This window comes from Palaemon carinicauda, chromosome 7 (genome assembly GCF_036898095.1).
Source record: "Palaemon carinicauda isolate YSFRI2023 chromosome 7, ASM3689809v2, whole genome shotgun sequence".
Classification (NCBI taxonomy): Eukaryota; Metazoa; Arthropoda; class Malacostraca; order Decapoda; family Palaemonidae; genus Palaemon; species Palaemon carinicauda.
In genome coordinates, this window is record NC_090731.1 from 11,122,431 (window position 1) to 11,145,413 (window position 22,983).

The 22,983-nt window shown below is 42.9% G+C and overlaps 1 protein-coding gene across 1 annotated transcript in view; it reads left to right on the top strand.

The window, feature by feature from the left end:
• The first annotated feature begins 692 nt into the window (after nt 1-692).
• The window catches only part of LOC137643839 (uncharacterized), a 28,592-nt gene continuing 6,301 nt past the window's right edge, over nt 693-22,983 (top strand). The window contains exons 1-2 of the mRNA XM_068376558.1: nt 693-829; nt 16,594-16,704. Of these exons, the coding sequence (XP_068232659.1) occupies nt 16,600-16,704 (105 nt within the window). The 5' untranslated portion in view covers nt 693-829; nt 16,594-16,599. The remainder of the gene's footprint in view (nt 830-16,593; nt 16,705-22,983) is intronic.

Consider the following 22,983-nt stretch of genomic DNA (forward strand, 5'->3'; position numbering starts at 1 on the left):
AGTAGTAGTAGTAGTAGTAGTAGTAGTAGTAGTAGTAGTACCAGAAAACAGCCATAACGTAACGTAACGCAACGTTTTGGTGTATTAGTTACTTTACTGTTAGGGCTGTTTTCCTACGCACTACCGGTGTCGTTTTGTACAAAATTTAATTACTTAAACGCCTTATACTGATAATATATTCATAGAATATGCATTAAAACGTTTTTCTACTATAAATAAATATTTTTTGAAATAATATGAATGATATAAGAGTTATATAACAGGAGTATATTTTGTCATTTAGAAGTACCTCCAAAAGATTGGGCGAAGAAAACAGCTCCAGTAAACAAATTAGCTTCCGTTTGTAAGAGGTTTTGGGAATGGAAAATGCCATTAAAGAAGATTAGATTCTTTCTTTATAGCATTTGAATCCTTTAAGAAGTAGAAATTGTGTTGTGGACTCAGGGTTGCCATTCGTACGATAATTATCGTACATGTACGATTATTTTAGGTCCAGTACGATGTACGATACATACCTTAGGTATATACATGTGTGTTTAATTTAACAATTATACTAAAATATTTTGAAATAAGTCGATCATGTAACTCCCTAATTATTATTTTGAAACTGTGTACGATAATTTTGGTTGATAAACGACAATTTTAAGGCTCATGTACGATAATTCAGTCGAAATAATCTGGCAACCCTGTGTGGACTTCTACTGGTCGTTTGTTTTGGTCTTTTGTGTGAGATCTTCATAGGGAGAACATCATCTCTGACGAGACCTCTGGTCGAATGAGTGGGAAATACTACAATCTACAATCAATTTTCAACTGGAATAGGAATTAGGTATAACTAAGCCTGTAAATATATTCTTAAATCATATTAACTTATTCTTTGTTATCTTGAGATAGCTCTGCTGGTATGCTTTTGAGTAAAATTATATTAGGGCTTATATTTCACTTGTATTTGTTAGCCCCAATAACTCATTTTGGAGGATAGAGTTGTACCATGGGTTAAACAATACCATTTTGTTTATTGAAAAGGACTATATTAAAACCTGCTTTTGTTTCTAGAATGCATGAAAGCCTTAAAAATAGGAATAACGTGATTTTTTTTTTCTATTCTCGAGTAATCCATTCAATAGTCAATTTATATATTTACTGTTTCACTTTGCATTAGTATGATGATTTAATTATTTTCATTTATATAATCTTGTTCTTTCCAATCGACTTCCATGGAACTTGCTTGGACATAGTGATTTGTCTTAGGTAATGCGGTTACATAATGTTAGTATGCATCACCTTAATCCCACAACCCAATTATATTAGTCACCTCAGTCAAAGAAAACCTGATAACTGATGTTGGTTTCCACTATGAAGAAAATTAAAGCTAAATATATTTCTAGTGAAATTCATGAACCATATATTTCTCCTACTTATGTGTTTTAATAATTTTAGAATATAAAAAAAAATTGTCTTATCAAGTTTTGTTATTAATTTTAGACTGAAACAAAAATTGGGGCAAACCACCTGTTTGTGTTTTCCTACCCACCATATAATAATATGTATGGGGGACCCCAGTGGGCAACTGGTGTTATTGTGTTGGAAAGCACCATAAATGAGTGATTTGCAGCAATTGATTGTTTGAAATTTATTAGATATAAGATAAACCATTGGCAAATTTGTTTGTGTAAATTACGTGAACTTAGAATAACATAATTACCCACAATTTATGTTATGTCCTTCAAATGGTCTTTACTTTTCTGTGTTTTGCTTCACTCGGCAATTAACTTTACAGTCTGCCCTTGATATTCGTGGGTTTTGTCTTTGTGGATTCGATCATTCGTGATACAGAGAACCGTTTAACCGATTAAATAAATATTTACCCTTTCGCTGGTTTGTGATACGTACCCTTACGGCTCTATGATTTCAAACTGACCGTGCTTCTTTGTACCCGGCCTGCTTCACGCAGTTTCCCTCTTCCCACAGCGCAACGTCGCATCTCTCGCTCATTCTTGCATCGTCGCGCCTCGTATGTACATCTGACGGTTCAGTCCTCTTTGTGCAGCATCATTTTATGTAATAACCCTGCACCTATACAGTGTGTTTATAGTGATTTTAGTATAAAGTTTGATAATTTACGTACCTTACGCTACCCTGCACACTAGACAGTCAACAGTTCAAGATTTGCATCATGCTTCTGACATACTGCGTAGAACTGCATACATAAACAGTTAGTGATGTTGTACTGTTACTTTCTCACTTTATTCTGTTTGTGTATTAGTGTTGTTATATAGCAACTACTGTACAGTACTCCATACTGTACTGTACAGTATTCCATACTGTACTGTACAGTAGTTATAGGATAGGTTTTTGGGAGTAGGTAAAGACGAATATGCAAAACAGGTATCGCTCAAGACTGTACAGTGTATACTGTACCTTAGCTCATTAAGCTGTACTGTAGTGAAAGAAATGTACTTCCATTACAGTAATATACACTACAGTATCAGTGAGTGTTGTTAGATAGGAGCAACAGTATTTTGTTAATATAATGCTGTTAGTATACAGTACAGTACAAGTGTGGCGATGAGTTGTCTTATTAATTACTGTATGTACATACATACAGTACTACATTCTTTTTTAAAGAATATAAATTTACTGTAATGAAATGCATCCTTATTGGAGTATAATGCTCATACTGTGATAGAAACCATGTGAAAACAATACTGGGGGTTACCTAGTGTGTTAGTCGACTATGCTTAAGCAGTCGACTAACACACAAGCAGGTTATGACTTATTAACCCACCTTAGGGTAGCAAGGATTCGAAGATTCTTGATCTTCGTGCCTGTCTGTTTCCTAACCCTCGTGAATAAGGAGGGTTGACTGTATTTCTGTGCACCGCTTTTATGGAAGGCGGTACATGTATATGGATGTGCTGCACACACCAATCATGCGGGTCATTATTTCTGTGATATTTTTTTTCAGATGAGAATTAATAGTTATTATTATTATTATTAGTATTATTATATGGTAAGCTACAACTCTAGTTGGAAAAGCAGGATGATATAAGCCTAAGGGCTCCAACAGGGAAAATAGCTCAGTGAGGAAATGAAATGAGGAAATAAACTACAAGAAGTTTAAGAATGATAAGCAACAACTTTAAGATATATCTACAAAAAACTAACAAACAAGAGGAAGAGAAATAAGATAGAATAGTGTGCTCGAGTCTACCATCAAGCAAGAGAACTCTACCCCAAGACAGTGGAAAACCATGGTACAGAGGCTATGGCGCTACCCAAGACTAGAGAATAATGGTTTGATTTTGGATTGTCCCTCTCCTAGAAGAACTGCTTGCCACATCTAAAGAGAGTCTTCTACCCTTAGCAAAAGGAAAGTAGCCACTGAACAATTACATTGCAGTAGTTAACCCCCTGAGCAAAGAAGAATTATTTGGTAATCCCAGTGTTGTCAGGTGTATGAGTATAGAGGAGAATGTAGAAAGAATAGGCCAGACTGTTCGGTGTATGTGTAGGCAAAAAAAAAAATGTGCCGTAACCAGAGAGAGGGATACAATGTAAAACTGTCTGACCAGTCAAAGGACTCCATAACTCTCTATCGATAGTATCACAGCAACTCTGTACTGTACTGAACAGGGAGCGTTATAGTTATAATCAATTATAGGTATGATAACTAATTTCAAATTGACTGTACCTTCCCTTAGCGAGATGTCGTCTTGTAATGGTAGTCATGTTGGAACTGAAGCTTAAGTTATGAAAAGGAATGTTGTAAAACAATATCTTGGAACATGTATAAATACTTAGAAACTCTCAATTGGTTTAAAAAGCCAAGTAATGGTTATGTCATGTAAAAAAACAGAACAGCTGCCTAAAGAGAATGCTAATAACACATGCGCAGTAACCCACCAGAAAAAATTGCAGAATAGCCAGCGCTCGTCCAATGATTATAGCGAATTCCAGTGTCATGCGAATAATTAAGTCTTGTACTATATATTAACCAGATTAAGTAAATGAATTATTTTGTCATGCGATGACAATGTTTTCAAGAAAAGTTGCAGGGAAGAAGGTCAATTATGTAAATAAAATCTTCTTGGTCATTTAAATGTGAGGTTAAAATGTAAATATTTTCATACAGTACTGTATATACCTTTATGTAAATTTGAAGACCAGACTCTATCCTCAGCCTTAAGCTAGCTTAAGTATATTCAAGTGGATAACCCATAAGTAGTAGGATCATGACCTGGTAAAACTCCACACTGTGTTATAACTTCCCCATGCTTCGTTTAGAGTTCGATATGTTGTAAGAACACTGCGTCCTTAGTCAGGTAAGGTATAGAGGAGGGGTTGTTTAGCTCGCTTTTATGATTAGGGATGTGCATCGTACTTTGGGTTAAGGACATTATGGTTACAGTGAGCCCCCGCTACTTCATGGTTCAACTATTGTGAATTCATGACTTCACAGATTTTTTAATATATAGTATATGGAAAATATATTGTGGATTTTCTGGAAAATACTAGAAAAATCAGATATACAGTGAACCCTCGTTTATCGCGGTAGATAGGTTCCAGACACGGCCGCGATAGGTGAAAATCCGCGAAGTAGTGACACCATATTTACCTATTTATTCAACATGTATATTCAGACTTTTAAAACCTTCCCTTGTACGTAGTACTGTTGACAAACTACCCTTTAATATACAGAACACTTATTGCATGTACTACAGTACCCTAAACTAAAACAGGCACAAATATTAAAGGCGATTTTATATCAATGGTTTCCTAAACACGCTAAAAAGCACGATAAAAAATGGCAACCAATGTTTTATTTACATTTATCTCTGATCATAATGAAGAAACAAACTGGAGGTAGTGCTTTGCTTATTACCCAGACATATTTCCCATACTTTTCCCTTAGAACTACATCACATCTTCCTACTTTAGATATATATATATATATATATATATATATATATATATATATATATATATATATATGTATATATATATATATATATATATATATATATATATATATATGTATATATATATATATATATATATATATATATATATATATATATATATATATATATATATATATATATATATGTATATATATATATATATATATGTATATATATATATATATATATATATATATATATATATATATATATATATAAATATATATATATATATATATATATATATATATATATATATATATATATGTATATATATATATATATATATATATATATATATATATATATATATATATATATATATATATATATATATATATATATATATATGTATACATATATATATATATATATATATATATATATATATATATATATATATATATATATATATATATATATATATATATATATATTTATATGTATACACATATACATACCTACATATATACATACATACATATATACATAAATACATATATATATATATATATATATATATATATATATATATATATATATATATATATATATATATATATATTACTGTATATATATGGGTTATGGAAAAAATCCGTTAAGTGGTGAATCCGCGATGGTCGAACCGCGAAGTAGCGAGGGTTCACTGTATACACACCAAAAATTTCTTGTTAAACCCATTAAAATATCGATAATAAATAGTATTTCCTAGTCGAGGAACAACAAAAGAAGCATAAAACAAAAATCACATATTTGAACTTTTACTCGCATGACAAAATAAAAAAGAACCATCTGGGATGCGATGTCCATACAGCACTACTGTTATTTAGCCCTTGTTATATGGTACTGTAAACTTACCCACCGATTTCATATTGCTTCCCAGTTGTCGCTGTTATTAATAGAGTAAATGATGGGTTGTTAACAGTACAGGGAGGGTTTGCAAAAATCCAAATATACGTCAAATAATTAAATGAATATGGTGTCCGTACTTTGCAGAAATTCAAGTACATGTACTGTATTGCGGCCGTTCTTGGAACCTATCTACTGCGATAAATAAGGGTCACTGTAATTCAGTTTTACTGACTACAGAGATGCTTGTTTTGAATAAGGGTATTGTGAGTTTGATTGAAATTCTTTCTCTAGATGATTCTTTACTAAGAGTTTTATCTGATCTCATTACAGATAAGTTTATGGGCCACTCAGATCATAATCTCACTTTATATTTTTGAGCTGTTTGGATAGAAAATTATTGGATGGTACACTAAAGGCCGCAAGTATTTTGCTATTTTTGTAGTAAAGTGCAGGGAATATGTCTCTCGATCAGCAATCTCAGGTGCCTAGGAGGACTTGATTACGTCTCCAACTTTGGATGTCTGACAGGAAACAGTTTGATGCTTAAGGTCAGTCACACACAGGCCTGTTCTTCCTTCTTATCATGCTGTCCATCCTTCCTCTCAAGCCTCTGTCCTTTCTGTAACTGGGGCAAGTTTTTGGTAATGATACACCCTCTGAATTTTTAGCGATCTGTAGAAATTTCAGTAGGACTCATCACTTTTATATTAGAATTGAAACTTTGTTGGCCAGGAAGTTCCGGTAGGGGGAAAGCTAGCCCATTTTATCAGGTTTGGGAAAGCCTTCACCTGGAGCTGTGAATTCTTTAGTGGTAAGAGAAGGATATTGGATTCCTTTGAACTCCACCCTCCTGTTTTTGCAGTTCCAATAACGTTTTTCAAGTTACTTGTCAAATCCTTCATCTAGAAAGTAGTAGTTGCAAAGCTTCTGAAGAAGCAAATAGATGAGGAAGTCAAAGATGCTCTCCCAGGTTCGTACAATTGGCTATTTCTGGTGTCTTAAAGTGTCAGGTGTAAGGTCGGTGCTAGGTTTGTCAATTTTAAACAATTGTATATTGTTCCCACCAAGTTTTCGATGGTGAATTAGTCGTACAGTCTTGGAGGTTGTAAAAGGTGGAGATAAGATTTTTATAATAGATTTGACTGATGCTCACTTCAACATAGCAATTCATCCGCATTCAAGGGACTCGACCGATTTGTGGATGGTGCAAAAGTTTAATAATTCAAATGCCCGTGTTTTGGGCTAAGGATGGCTCATCAGATATTCACAAGGTTCCAATATAGTATACTACAGTAGTTGCTGTGTCTTATAGGGATGACCGGTTGTAATTGAAACCTTAAAAAAGAGATTATTTTGCCAGGGATGTGAAGAAGTGAAGTAATAGAACAAATTATAGAAAGACTAATAACTCTGTTAAGACTCTCGTGGCCAGGGTATAAAGGATTAGCTGTCATCTGATGAAAGAGGAGAGAGGGAAAACCATTAGATCATTTGACAAACTGATTTCTTTTCAGAGATGACATTCTTTAGGGGCATTGACATGCAGGATTAAAAAATTTGACCTTAGGAGAAGTTCATTGTGATTATTGGCTTCCACTATCAAGAATTTTCTTTTTCATTTACCAGAATTTTTTTTACAGTGATACCTCTGGATACGAAAGTTTCTGCTTACGAAAAATTCAGGATACGAAAAGCGATAAAGATTTTTATGCCCCAGTATACGAAAAAATTTTCAGGATACGAAAAGCTTACGAGATCCCAACTCGTCGCCGAGAGTACAGTACTTTTTTTTTCAGGGTATCAACCCTTAATTTAGGTGTACAGGTAACAATACACCTTCACTGATCCAAATGCTTTACATACAGTACTGTAACTTTTATACAGTAGTAAAGAAAATGGACCGTTTTCTTAGGGTTTGGAGGGGATAACTAGGCTATAACTACATTATTGAATAATTTCATGGTGGTTTCTGGAATAGATTAGGCTGTTTTTAACGGTTGGGTTAATTATTGAATGATAGAAATGGCTACATTGCATGTTTATTACTACAGTTTAGCGTGTTTATGAAAGAAAGGGTGACTTTTTGTAAGGCTTGGAACGGATTAGGCTTTTTCAATATTAATCTTACCCGATGATCATGTAGCTGTCAACTCCGTTGCCCGACAGAATTCTACGGACGGGATACGCCAGCGATCGCTATGCAGGAGGGGGGTGTACTCACCAGCGCCATCTGTGGTCAGGTACTCCAGTACTTCTTGTCAACACCACCTCAATTTTTCCTCTGTCGTGCCGCCGGCAAGACCTACATGGATACGCTGTTGATTTTGGAGTCTTTGTTCACGGTTTTGGTGAAGTATTTGCTCTAAAATTTAGCCTTCGCTGTACAGGAAGCTTTTCCCTTAGCTTAGATAGCTTTTGGAATTAAATTGATTTATTGGTTAACGATCTTTGCTTTACTTTGGAATTCCCCCTTGACTGTTCTCTAAATTCAAGATGTCCGACCACTCTCAAGCTCCTAAATTTAGGCGATGTAGTGTTAGGACTTGTAATAGGCGTCTTCCGAAGGCCTCTGTTGATCCTCACACCGTTTGTTCCGACTGTAGGGGAAAATCCTGTCAGTTGGAAGATCGATGTGGGGAATGTGGTGGGCTTTCGGAATTCGAATTTAATGAATTCCTCAAATATACAACTAGGTTAGAGAGGGAGAGAGTTAGGAGGAGTTCTTCTCGCTCTTTGGTTTATTCCTCCCCCCATGACCCTCAACCTTTTCCTTCCCCTGTGGTGGTGACCCCCGAACCTGCTACGAGTGCTCAGCCTGATATGACGGATATGTTGCGTGCCATTCAGGCTCTTGGTGATAAGGTGGAGTCGTTAGTTAGTGACCACAATCTTCTCTTGGCAGATGTCAAGGAACTTAAAGTGAAGAGTGCAGTGGGAAGTGTTAGTGCCAGTGCTGTGCCTAGTGTCAGTGTCAGTGTTGCGCATGAGGATACTTCTGTGCGTGCCAGTCGTCCTCCCAGTCCGGGACCTCTTGCAAGCTCCCAAGCCCAGGGGAGAAGCAACGTCGAAGGGCAAAAGGGTTCGGCAGGCCTTGATCGGCGCACAGTTGTATCCTCAGTGGTTGCGGGCGTATCTGATAGAGATCATCACTTCCACTCCCAGACGATTGAGCCCTTAAATTCCTCGTCTGCGGAAGAGGTTTCCAGGAGGAAACGGTGGACCCAGGTCTCACGACCTCTCAAACGTAAGGTCCCTTCCGAGCTAGTCCAACGGCCCAGGTGTAGCCACTGGGCCAGTTCGGACTCGCCGCAGTCATCTGATGACTGCACACCTCCTAAGAGAGGTAAAGCGGTGCCTCAACAGGCCTCTGCTCCAACTTCTGTGGACCCCAAGTGGTCTATGCTGCAGACTATGCAGTCTCAGCTTGCGGCTTTGATGCAGGAGTATCAGGCAGAGAAGGTTAACACACCTCCTCCTGCGAGCGCTCCTCCACCTCTGCGCAGTCCTCCCTGCCAGACGCATGTTCTTGAGGCTCCTCCTGCTTCCATGCGTGAGCTGCCGCATCGGGAGTTGCCAGGTTCCAGCACTATGCAGCAACCTCCTCTACCCATGAGGCAGGAGCCTCATGCTATGCGGCAACCTCCTCAACCCTTGAGGCAGGAGCCTCATGCTATGCGGCAACCTCCTCTACCCATGAGGCAGCAGCCTCATGCTATGCGGCAACCTCCTCAACCCTTGAGGCAGGAGCCTCACTCTGCGCAGCAACCTCCTCAACCCTTGAGGCAGGCGCAACCCTTGAGGCAGGAGCCTCATGCTATGAGGCAGCCTCCTCAACGCATGCAGCACGAGCCTCTTACCATGCAGCAGCCGCACTCTTCGCAGCATGAGCCTCATCCCATACAGCATGAGCCGCATACCATGCAGCATGAGCCTCATGCCTTCCAGCATTCGCTTCTGACCACGCTTGCTCCTCAGACCACCGCAGAACCTCCCTCACTCCAGCAGAGGCATGATGATGGATCCGCAAGTGCGCATGCACCCATTCTGCAGGATTCAGCCATTCAGCCTGCCGCTCTACCTTTACCTCTCGCTACTCAACTCTCAGGCGATGAGGTTTCTGAGGATGAAGCTGCTCATCTGGATGATCCTACATCTGATGTGGAAGGACACAAGTCGTCGCCGCCTTCCTTAGACTTTCGCAAGGTCCTGGCTCTGTTCAGAGAGTTGTACCCTGAACACTTCGTATCTGCAACCCCTCGTTCTCCTCCATCCGAGTTTTCTCTAGGCATGCAGCCTACTACGTCTGCCTACACTAAGCTTGTCCTCGCCAGATCATCAAGGAGAGCTTTGAGGGTTTTAGGGGATTGGTTGCAGTCCAAGCAGCAACTGGGAAGGACCTCTTTTGTGTTTCCTCCTCCTAAGCTGGCTTCTAAGTCGGGCGTCTGGTATGCCACGGGAGAGGAACCTGGCTTGGGGGTTCCTGCCTCTGCCCAGGCCGACTTCTCAAGTTTGGTTGACTCTCCCCGCAGGTCGGCTATGAGACGCTCGAAGGTCTGCTGGACCTTTTCTGATTTGGACCACTTGATGAAGGGAGTCTTTCGCGCCTTCGAAATTTTTAATTTCCTCGATTGGTGCCTGGGGGCCTTAAGCAGGAAGACTGCTCCTTCTGACAAAGACTCGGCCATGCTGATCATGTCCAGTATGGACAAAGCAATTCGCGATGGTTCTGGCGAACTTGCGTCTATTTTTGTCTCAGGAGTCCTCAAGAAAAGGGAACATCTATGCTCCTACTTATCGACTGGTATCACCCCTTGCCAGAGGTCAGAGTTGCTGTTTGCTCCTCTCTCCAAGTTCCTGTTTCCGGAGGAGTTAATCAAGGAGATGGCTGCGGCTCTTATCCAGAAAGATACGCATGACCTCATGGCCTCTTCAGCACGTAAGGCTAAAACCTTACCTTCCGTGCCGAGATCTTACCGCACCCCTGTGGCTGATACACCTGCTACCAGATTCATTCCGCCCTTTCGTGGCAGAGCCTCCAGTAGAGGAAGTACCCGTGCAGACAGTCATCGGGGCAAGTCCAAGAAAGGTGCCAAGTCCACGAAAAGCAAGCTTTGACTTCCTTCCTCTCCAGACAGCTGTAGGAGCCAGACTCAAGACCTTCTGGCAAGCCTGGGAGAGCAGAGGTGCAGACGCTCAGTCTGTCAAGTGGCTAAGGGAGGGTTACAGAATTCCGTTCTGCCGCAATCCCCCTCTGACCACATCTCCCATCAACCTCTCTCCCAACTACAAGGAGAAGGACAAGAGGCTAGCGCTACAACAAGAGGTGTCGCTCCTGCTACAGAAGGAGGCAGTAGTGATAGTTCGGGACCATCAATCCCCGGGCTTTTACAACCGTCTCTTCCTGGTGGCCAAGAAGACAGGAGGTTGGAGACCGGTGCTGGACGTCAGTGCGCTCAATGCTTATGTCACCAAGCAGACGTTCACAATGGAGACGACGAAGTCGGTCCTAGCAGCGGTCAGGCAGGAGGACTGGATGGTCTCGTTAGATCTGAAAGACGCCTACTTTCACGTTCCCATCCATCCAGACTCCCAACCTTTTCTGAGATTCGTCTTTGGAGAGGTTGTGTACCAGTTCCAAGCCCTGTGCTTTGGCCTGAGCACGGCACCTCTTGTGTTTACGCGACTGATGAGGAATATTGCGAAATTCCTTCACTTGGCAGACATCAGAGCCTCCCTTTATTTAGACGACTGGCTTTTAAGAGCTCCCACAAGTCGTCGCTGTCTGGAGAGTCTCAGATGGACTTTGGATTTGACCAAGGAACTGGGCCTCTTGGTCAATTTAGAGAAGTCCCAGCTCGTTCCTTCCCAGACCATCGTTTACCTGGGTATGGAGATTCAGAGTCGAGCTTTTCGGGCTTTTCCGTCGGCCCCAAGAATCAACCAAGCCCTGGAGTGCATCCTGAGCATGCTGAGGAGGAACCGATGCTCGGTGAGGCAGTGGATGAGTCTAACAGGGACTCTTTCATCGCTAGCCCTGTTCATCGAGTTAGGGAGACTCCACCTCCGCCCCCTTCAGTACCATCTGGCAGCTCACTGGAACAAGGATATGACGCTCGAGGCGGTCTCTATTCCTGTTTCCAAAGAGATGAGGGCTACTCTAACGTGGTGGAAGAACAGCATTCTTCTCAAGGAGGGTCTCTCGTTAGCTGTTCAGACCCCCGACCATCATCTCTACTCGGACGCATCAGACTCGGGCTGGGGCGCGACATTGGACGGACAGGAATGCTCGGGGACATGGAACCAGGAACAGGAAACGCTTCATATCAATTGCAAGGAGTTGTTGGCGGTTCATCTGGCCTTAATGAACTTCAAGTCCCTCCAGCTAAACAAGGTGGTGGAGGTGAACTCCGACAACACCACAGCCTTGGCGTACATCTCCAAGCAGGGAGGGACTCATTCGAGGAAGCTGTTCGAGATCGCAAGGGACCTCCTCATTTGGTCAAAAAGTCGAAAGCTCACGCTGGTAACGAGGTTCATTCAGGGCGATATGAATGTTACGGCAGATCGCCTCAGCCGGAAGGGTCAAGTCATCCCCACAGAGTGGACCCTTCACAAGAACGTTTGCAACAGACTTTGGGCCCTGTGGGGTCAGCCAACTATAGATCTGTTCGCTACCTCGATGACCAAGAGGCTCCCATTGTACTGTTCCCCGATTCCAGACCCGGCAGCAGTTCACGTGGATGCCTTTCTGCTGGACTGGTCCCACCTCGACCTGTATGCATTCCCGCCGTTCAAGATCATCAACAGGGTTCTTCAGAAGTTCGTCTCTCACAAAGGGACACGGCTGACGTTGGTTGCTCCCCTTTGGCCTGCAAGAGAATGGTTCACAGAGGTACTGCAATGGCTGGTCGACGTTCCCAGGACTCTCCCTCTAAGAGTGGACCTTCTGCGTCAACCTCACGTAAAGAAGGTACACCCAAGCCTCCACGCTCTTCGTCTGACTGCCTTCAGACTATCGAAAGACTCTCAAGAGCTAGAGGCTTTTCGAAGGAGGCAGCCAGAGCGATTGCCAGAGCAAGGAGGATATCCACTCGCAGAGTCTATCAATCTAAGTGGGAAGTCTTCCGAAGCTGGTGCAGAGCCAATGCAGTTTCCTCTACCAGTACCACTGTAACCCAAGTTGCTGACTTCCTGTTACATCTAAGGAATGTTAGATCTCTATCAGCTCCTACGATCAAGGGGTACAGAAGTATGTTGGCAGCGGTTTTCCGCCACAGAGGCTTGGATCTTTCCACCAACAAAGATCTGCAGGACATCCTTAGGTCTTTTGAGACCTCTAAAGAACGTCGGTTGTCCACTCCAGGCTGGAATCTAGACGTGGTCCTAAGGTTCCTTATGTCATCTAGATTTGAACCTCTCCAGTCAGCCTCTTTCAAGGACCTCACTCTAAAAACTCTTTTCCTCGTTTGCCTGGCAACAGCCAAAAGAGTAAGTGAGATTCACGCCTTCAGCAGGAACATAGGTTTCACATCTGAAACGGCTACATGTTCCTTGCAGCTTGGTTTTTTGGCTAAAAACGAGCTTCCTTCACGTCCTTGGCCTAAATCGTTCGAAATACCTAGCCTTTCCAACATGGTGGGTAACGAACGGGAGAGAGTACTTTGCCCTGTCAGAGCTCTTAAGTACTATCTTAAAAAGTCAAAACCCTTGCGAGGACAATCGGAGGCCTTATGGTGTGCTATTAAGAAACCTTCACTGCCTATGTCTAAGAACGCAGTTTCTTACTACATAAGGCTTCTGATTAGAGAAGCTCATTCTCATATGAAGGAAGAAGACCTTGCTTTGCTGAAGGTAAGGACACATGAAGTGAGAGCTGTGGCTACTTCAGTGGCCTTCAAACAGAACCGTTCTCTGCAGAGTGTTATGGATGCAACCTATTGGAGGAGCAAGTCAGTGTTTGCATCATTCTATCTCAAAGATGTCCAGTCTCTTTACGAGAACTGCTACACCCTGGGACCATTCGTAGCAGCGAGTGCAGTAGTAGGTGAGGGCTCAGCCACTACATTCCCATAATCCCATAACCTTTTTAACCTTTCTCTTGAATACTTTTATTGTTGTTTTGGGTTGTACGGTAGGCTAAGAAGCCTTCCGCATCCTAGTTGATTTGGCGGGTGGTCAATTCTTTCTTGAGAAGCGCCTCGGTTAGAGGTTGTGATGAGGTCCTTTAGTATGGGTTGCAGCCCTTTATACTTCAGCACCTAAGAGTCGTTCAGCATCCTAGAGGACCGCTGCGCTCAGTAAGGAAGACGTACTTATTAAAGGCAGAGTAATGGTTCAAGTCGACTTCCTTACCAGGTACTTATCGATTTTATTTGTTATTTTGAATAACTAATAAAAATGAAATACGGGATACTTAGCTTCTTGATTAACATGTATACTGGTTTTCACTCACCTCCCTGGGTGTGAATCAGCTACATGATCATCGGGTAAGATTAATATTGAAAAATGTTATTTTCATTAGTAAAATAAATTTTTGAATATACTTACCCGATGATCATGATTTAATTGACCCACCCTTCCTCCCCATAGAGAACCAGTGGACCGAGGAAAAAATTGAGGTGGTGTTGACAAGAAGTACTGGAGTACCTGACCACAGATGGCGCTGGTGAGTACATCCCCCTCCTGTATAGCGATCGCTGGCGTATCCCGTCCGTAGAATTCTGTCGGGCAACGGAGTTGACAGCTACATGATCATCGGGTAAGTATATTCAAAAATTTATTTTACTAATGAAAATAACATATTTACATGTAAAACACGACTCAGGATACGAAAAAATCAGGATACGAAAACGTATCCTGAACGGATTACTTTCGTATCCTGAGGCATCACTGTATTTGAAAAAATTTGATCTTAGGAGAAATTCAAAGTGATTACTGGCTACCACTAACAAGAATTTTTTTTTGGGGGGGGGGGGGTGGCAGAGTAAAATTACTGCCAGATCTTTGCTCAGACAGCATCTATAACGTTTAAAACGCTTCCAGAAGTCTGAAAAAGATGAAAAATCTTATTCAGTATGTGAAGAAGCAAACTTCATTTATGAGATAAAATTTTTAAATATCCAAGAACTAGGTAAAATAGCACACAGTCACCTAAGGTGCTGTAGCAAAGGTAGAGCCACAACCCTAAATCTGAATTAATTATTATTTGTCTCGATGCATATAAAGTACAAGCCTTTAGTCCTTTAGAATAAGGATCTCTTTATTGGGATCATCACGAGCAAACTAAAAAATTGAGACGGTGAAGGAAGGATGTGGAGAATTGGAAAGAGGTTTCCATAGTTGGGTGGCTGCTGGCCTTAGAAGGAAAGTCAGGAATCCCATTATGCTTGTGTTTCATAAGGAGTAAATAGTAGGATAAGTACACTCGTATATCTATTTAGGCATTCAGTATAATAAATGTGGGTGGTGTGGCGCTGGGGGTTGGCTAGGGCCTTTGTATCGGCCCATCCCTTTGACGAAGGAATTAACTAAATGGAAGACAACCTGTGAATAGTGGATTTCACGCGCCTTTGCTTTATACACGACACCCAAAAGGTGCTCGCGCGAGGGTTGTAACCTCAGCATTCCATGCTTTTATCTTTCTCTGGTATAATTGGAAGGTTTTATCAGAAAAGATATATAAGAAGGACTCTTTTCACCGGCCGCCACAGGTCTCTCCCCAGAAATAGATTTTTCCTTCGTCAAAATCCCTTTTATATGCCAGGTCAATAAAATGCTGCAAATTTTTAGCATATAAACTACCTCATACAGTGGGGAATATAATGACCTGAAGTACAGTAATAAATTTTTGTAGTGGAGGGCTATCCTGTCTATCTCTCTTAATACTTTGCAATATAATGTTGTAATCTACATACGCCTAGGCATGAGAAATCGGTTATTGAGCAGAATACCGATAATTGATGCGTTACAGTGTTGACCGTATTCAAAATTCCTGCCATGTACTCAAATGTGGTGGTACAAGTAGGCAAGCCCTCAGGAAAAGAGTGTAGCACAATTTTCTTTTAAATTGTCACTTTGACACTGTAAAGGACCTCAAATCTCAAGGGGAACTACAGCGGGATACTTCAGTAGTGAAGAAAGACCTAGAGGTGAAAACTAAGAAAAATTTGGGTGAGGAAGAAGGGGCCAAGACGGAAGTCGGTCATCAGACTTACTGCTAGATTCGTTTGTAGCTGATCCCGCTTTTATTTTTTTTCTTGCGTGTCTGGTATTAAATGAGATTACAAATAATTTTGAGGGGTCAAAATAAGACTGATTAAAGGAAGTATTGCATTTCTCAGTACAATATCTAAATATAATTCAGAAGAGGAGACACCTTAAAAACACAACAAATTAATGTAGAACAACAATACTGTACCAATTTGAAGAATTTTTAATTGTAATCCTTAAAAGAAACTCCCGATTTCAAAGGAGCTCAGCGAAACTTGCTGTGTGACAAGAAGCAAAGTGACCCATATTCATGAGAATGTGTACTCTGCGCAGTACCAGATAAGGGGTAACCATAATCCAGGTTTAATTCTCATTCTCCCCCCATTTTATTTTATGAATTTGCACCGGAGAGCATAAAGGATATGAATATTGGGTAAGCACTGTAGTGAAATACTGTACATTTTATTATAAAATTTGCTTTTTTCATGTTTTTGTTTTCTTTAATGAAGGTGCATTATAAGTTGTTTCATGTCTACTTTAATGAAATCTTGGTTTATGTTTTACTCAGGATACCATGTCTGAGGAAGGAGAAGATTTAGCCTCAATGAAGCGGCAGCAAGCAGAAACTCGTCTGAGGCTCAACTTGGCAAATAGACACATAAGTACTTTATACTCTCAGGTAAGAGGAGGTGCCATTAATTACTGGTATTGATTATACAAAATAAGAGGTACTTTATTATTCAAATAATTGAATTTAGGTAGTTTGGGCATGATAAAAAAATATAGTACATACTGTACAGTACAGTACTTTAATTTAGTACAGTATTGCATTGTATTGTGCTTTGTCTTTTTCAATATTTAACTTAGCCGGTGATTATAATAGCTGCAGCTCTGCTGCTCGACAGAAAACTCTACGGAAAAAATCCGCCAGCGATCGCTATGCAGGTAGGGGGTGTACTTCAACAGCGCCATCTGTCGTCCAGATACCCAGTACTCATTGTAAACAAAGAACTCAATTTTCTCTCTGTCGTGCTACCGGCAAGACCTACTAATTCGCTGTTGCTAACTGGATTTGTTTTCACAACTATTTGGTGAAGTACACTATTCTAGTTTTGAGCTTTCGTTGTGCTGGCTTTCTCTTCAATAAATCCTTGCATTCTTTTTTTGATATCGGATTATTTGTTGATGACTTTGGATAGTTTTTGAATTCCCCTTTGACCAATTCAAAATGGCTGACCCTTCTCAAGTCCCAAAATTCAGGAAGTGTAATGCTAGGGACTGTTCAAGGCGTCTTCCGAAGGCCTCTATCGATCCTCACACCGTTTGTTCCAATTGTCGGGATAAAACCTGTCAATTGGAAGATCGATGTGAGGAATGCGTTGGGCTTTCGGAATTCGATTTTATCGAATTCCAAAAATATACACGTAGGCTAGAGGAGATATAGTCAGGAGAAGTTCATCTCGTTCTGTTGATTTTTCCTCTCCTCATGCCCCACAACCTATTCCTTCCCCTGTAGTGGTTGCTCCTAATCCCCCTTCTGGCACTCAGGAACCTTCGATGGCTGATATGATGCGTGCCATCCAAGCTCTGGGTGAGAGAGTTGAGTCCCTGGCTAGTGACCGTAACCAGCTCATGGCGGACGTCAAGGAGCTGAAATGTAAAAGTGCAGTGGGAAGTGATAAAGTGAGTGATAGTGTTGTGGATAGTGTTGCGCTTGAGGGTTCGTCTGTTCGTGCCTGTCGTCCTCCTAGTCCGGGACCTCTTGCAAGCTCCCAAGTCCAGGGGAGAAGCAATGTCGTACGACCAATGGGTTCGAGAGGCTTTAATCAGCGAACAGACGTTCCCTCCGTGGTTTCGGGCGTATCTACCCCAGATCGCCCCACCCACACAAAGACGAGAGAGCCCATTTATTCCTCGTCTGCGGAAGAGGTTTCTCGCAAGAAACCATGGACCAAGGTCTCACTACCACTTAAGCGCAAGTCAGTCCCTTCCGCGCAAGTCCAACGGCCCAGTTGTAGCCACTGGGTCAGTTCGGACTTGCTGCAGTCTTCCGATGACTGCTCACCTCCTAAGAGAGGCAAAGCGGTACCGCCTCAGGCAGTTACACCGTCTGTCGCCGCACCTGCTCCTGCAGACCCTAAGTGGTCTTTGCTGCAGACCATGCAGTCCCAATTAACGTCTCTGCACCAGCCTCTTGCCTACAACCAACCTCACACTCGGTTGTGCGTCCTGTGGACGCTGAGGCGACCTTCTTGCGCACTCCAACTGAGAGAGTCCCGCCACCCATGCGTTCCAGTGTGCCCTGCCAGCCGCATGTTGACGTTCAGCGACGCACGGAGCCTTCCGTTGACGTTCGCGAGGTACAACAACCGTCAGAGTTGTTTTGTTTTGACGCGGTGCGTCAACCTCCGCAACCCAGTGTGGTTGCCACTGCTCACCCACATCAGACTAGACAGTCTGGAGTAGACGCTGTGCGTCCCCGCGCTGCTATGGTTGTTGCCAGCTCACAGACTGGGCAACAGTTCCATGACGTTGCGTCCGGTTCAGTCACGCGTGCACCCGTGCGACCGGACTCAGCTAACCAGCCGTTACCTACTCCATTGCCGCTTCCTCCTCAATACTCGGATGATGGACTTTCTGATGATGATGATGCTGCACACGTTGATGAACCACATTCGGACCTTGATGAGCCTAAGTCCACGCAACCCTCTTTGGACTTTAGAAAAGTTCTTGCTCTGTTCAAAGAGATGTTTCCGGACCAGTTTGTGTCTGTGGCTCCGCGCTCTCCTCCGTCAGAGTTTGTATTGGGTACGCCGTCATCCTCGCCTGCCTTTACTAGACTCGTCCTCGCACGCTCGTCCAAGAGAGCTTTACGAGTGATAGGAGAATGGATGCAGTCCAAAAAGAGTCTAGGGAAGACAGCCTTTACGTTTCCCCCTGCTAGACTCTCTTCCAGATCGAGCGTCTGGTATGCCACGGGAGAAGTTCTCGGCTTGGGAGTTCCTGCCTCTGCCCAGGGCGACTTCTCAAGTCTTGTAGACTCTCCCCGCAGGCTAGCCATGAGACGCTCTAAGATATGTTGGTCATCTTCGGACCTAGACCACCTGTTGAAAGGGATATTTAGAGCCTTCGAGGTCTTCAACTTTTTAGACTGGTGTCTGGGAGCTTTGAGCAGGAAGATCTCCCCGACAGAGAAGGAAACTTCCTTGCTCATCATGTCCTGCATGGACTAGGCCATACGTGACGGGTCTAATGAGCTTGCTGCATCGTTAGTATCCGGAGTCCTCAAGAAGTGTGAGAACCTTTGCTCTTTCCTGTCAGCTGGAGTGACACCTTGTCAAAGATCCGAACTTCTGTTTGCTCCTCTTTCTAAGTGCCTTTTTCCAGAGGACTTGATTAAGGAGATTGCTGCTTCTTTGATACAGAAGGACACTCATGACCTGGTTGCGTCCTCTGACCGCAAAGCCACCCCTTTGCCTACCTTGTCAGCTAGACCAAGGATGGACACTCCAGCGTCCCGATTTATTCCGCCCTTTCGTGGCAGAGCCTCCAGCAGAGGAGGTGCTCGTGCCGAAGGGAGACGTGGGAAGAAGAAAGGAACCAAGTCCTTTAAAGGCAGAGTCTGACTGCCAGCTTCTTCAGACAGCAGTGGGAGCCAGACTCAAGAACTTCTGGCAGACCTGGGAGAAGAGAGGCGCAGATGCACAATCTGTGAAGTTGCTCAGAGAGGGGTACAAGATCCCGATTGTACGAAAATCCCCTCTAGCAACGTCTCCCATCGATCTCTCTCCCAGGTACAGAGAGGAAGACAAGAGACGAGCATTGAAACAGGAGGTGTCTCTCTTACTAGAAAAGGGAGCGGTAGTCAAAGTCCTGGACCATCAAACCCCGGGCTTCTACAACCGTCTCTTCTTAGTGGCAAAGAAGACAGGAGGGTGGAGGCCGGTGCTAGACGTCAGTGCGCTGAATGTCTTTGTCACAAAGCAGACGTTCTCCATGGAGACCACAAAGTCCGTTCTAGCAGCGGTCAGAAGGGAAGACTGGATGGTCTCTTTAGACCTAAGGGACGCATACTTCCACGTCCCCATCCACCCAGACTCCCAACCTTTTCTGAGATTTGTTTACGAAAAGGTTGTCTACCAGTTTCAAGCCCTGTGCTTTGGCCTAAGCACAGCTCCTCTTGTGTTTACGAGGCTGATGAGGAATGTAGCCAAATTCCTTCATTTAGCGGACATCCGAGCCTCCCTCTATTTGGACGACTGGCTTCTAAGAGCTTGTTCCAGTCGTCGCTGTCTGAAGGATCTAAAGTGGACTCTAGATCTGACCAAGGAATTGGGTCTCCTTGTCAATATGGAAAAGTCTCAAGTGGTCCCATCCCAAACTATTGTGTATTTAGGGATGGAGATTTACAGTCTAGCTTTTCGGGCTTTTCCGTCGGCCCCCAGAACAAGTCAAGCCCTGTTATGCATCCAGAACATGCTGAAGAAGGAACGATGTTCAGTCAGGCAGTGGATGAGTCTGATAGGGACACTATCATCCCTGGAACAGTTCGTATCGTTAGGAAGACTACACCTCCGTCCTCTTCAATATCACCTAGCTGTTTACTGGAAAAAGGACAAGACGCTAGAAGCGGTCTCGATCCCCATTTCCGAGAAGATGAAGTCTTCCCTGACTTGGTGGAAGGACAGTATCAGCCTCAGAGAGGGTCAGCCCCTGGCTGTTCAGACTCCCAACCACGTTCTCTTCTCGGACGCATCGGACACAGGCTGGGGCGCGACATTGGACGGTCGGGAATGCTCGGGAACTTGGAACTCGAGTCAAAGGACAATGCATATCAACTGCAAGGAGCTACTGGCAGTTCATCTGGCCTTAAAAAGCTTCAAGTCTCTCCTTCAAGGCAAAGTGGTGGAGGTGAACTCCGACAACACCACGGCTTTGGCGTACATCTCCAAGCAAGGAGGGACCCACTCTATGACGTTGTACGAGATCGCAAGGGACCTCCTCACCTGGTCAAAAGGTCTAAACATTTCACTAGTATCGAGGTTCATCCAAGGCAACTTGAATGTCATGGCAGATTGCCTCAGTCGGAAGGGACAAATCATTCCAACAGAATGGACCCTACACAAGGATGTGTGCAAGAGACTTTGGGCCACATGGGGCCAGCCAACCATAGATCTCTTCGCAACCTCGATCACCAAGAGGCTCCCAATATATTGCTCACCAATCCCGGACCCAGCAGCAGTTCATATAGATGCCTTTCTCCTAGATTGGTCACATCTAGACCTATATGCATTCCCCCCGTTCAAGATTGTCAACATGGTACTGCAGAAGTTCTCCTCTCACGAAGGGACAAGGTTGACGTTAGTTGCTCCCCTCTGGCCCGCGAGAGAATGGTTCACCGAGGTACTTCGATGGCTAGTGGACGTTCCCAGAACTCTTCCTCTAAGGGTGGACCTTCTACGTCAGCCACACGTAAAGAAGGTACACCAAGGCCTCCACGCTCTTCGTCTGACTGCCTTCAGACTATCGAAAGACTCTCGAGAGCTAGAGGCTTTTCGAAGGAGGCAGCCAGGGCGATTGCTAGAGCAAGGAGGACATCCACCCTTAGAGTCTACCAATCGAAGTGGGAAGTCTTCCGAAACTGGTGCAAGTCAGTATTGGTATCCTCGACCAGTACCTCTGTAACTCAAATAGCTGACTTCCTTTTATACCTGAGGAAAGAACGATCTCTTTCAGCTCCCACTATCAAGGGTTACAGAAGCATGTTGGCATCAGTCTTCCGTCACAGAGGCTTAGATCTTTCCAACAACAAAGATCTACAGGACCTCCTTAAGTCTTTTGAGACCACGAAGGAGCGTCGTTTGGCTACACCTGGTTGGAATTTAGACGTGGTACTAAGATTCCTCATGTCAGAAAGGTTCGAGCCGCTACAATCAGCCTCCTTTAAAGATCTCACTTTAAAGACTCTTTTCCTGGTTTGCTTAGCCACAGCTAAAAGAGTCAGTGAGATTCACGCCTTCAGCAGGAACATCGGATTTTCATCTGAAACGGCTACATGTTCTCTACAACTTGGTTTTCTAGCCAAAAACGAGCTACCTTCTCGTCCTTGGCCGAAATCGTTCGATATTCCAAGCCTTTCAAATATGGTTGGAAATGAACTAGAAAGAGTCTTATGCCCTGTGAGAGCTCTTAAGTTCTATTTAAGACGAACTAAACCTTTACGAGGACAGTCAGAAGCTTTATGGTGTTCAGTTAAGAAACCATCTTTTCCTATGTCAAAGAATGCTTTATCCTATTTTATCAGACTGTTAATACGAGAAGCTCATTCACATCTGAGTGAGGAAGACCAAGCTTTGCTGAAGGTAAGGACACATGAAGTTAGAGCTGTCGCAACTTCAGTGGCCTTTAAAAAAAATAGATCTCTGCGAAGTATAATGGACGCAACCTATTGGAGAAGCAAGTCAGTGTTCGCGTCTTTTTATCTTAAGGATGTCCAGTCTCTTTACGAGAACTGCTACACTCTGGGACCATTCGTAGCAGCGAGTGCAGTAGTGGGTGAGGGCTCAACCACTACAATCCCCTAATTCCATAACCTTTTTAATCTTTCTCTTGAAATGTTTTTATTGTTGTTTTTGGGTTGTCCGGAAGGCTAAGAAGCCTTTCGCATCCTGGTTGATTTGGCGGGTGGTCAAATTCTTTTCTTGAGAAGCGCCTAGATTAGAGGTTTTGATGAGGTCCTGTGGTATGGGTTGCAACCCTTCATACTTCAGATCCTAGGGGTCGCTCAGCATCCTAAGAGGATCGCGAGGCTCCGTAAGGAAGACGTACTTAAAAAGGCAGAGTAATTGTTCAAGTCGACTTCCTTACCAGGTACCTATTTATTTTGTTTAGTTATTTTGATAACTTCTAAAATGAAATAAAAATTCTTAGCTCATATGATGTAAACATATTTTGCTGG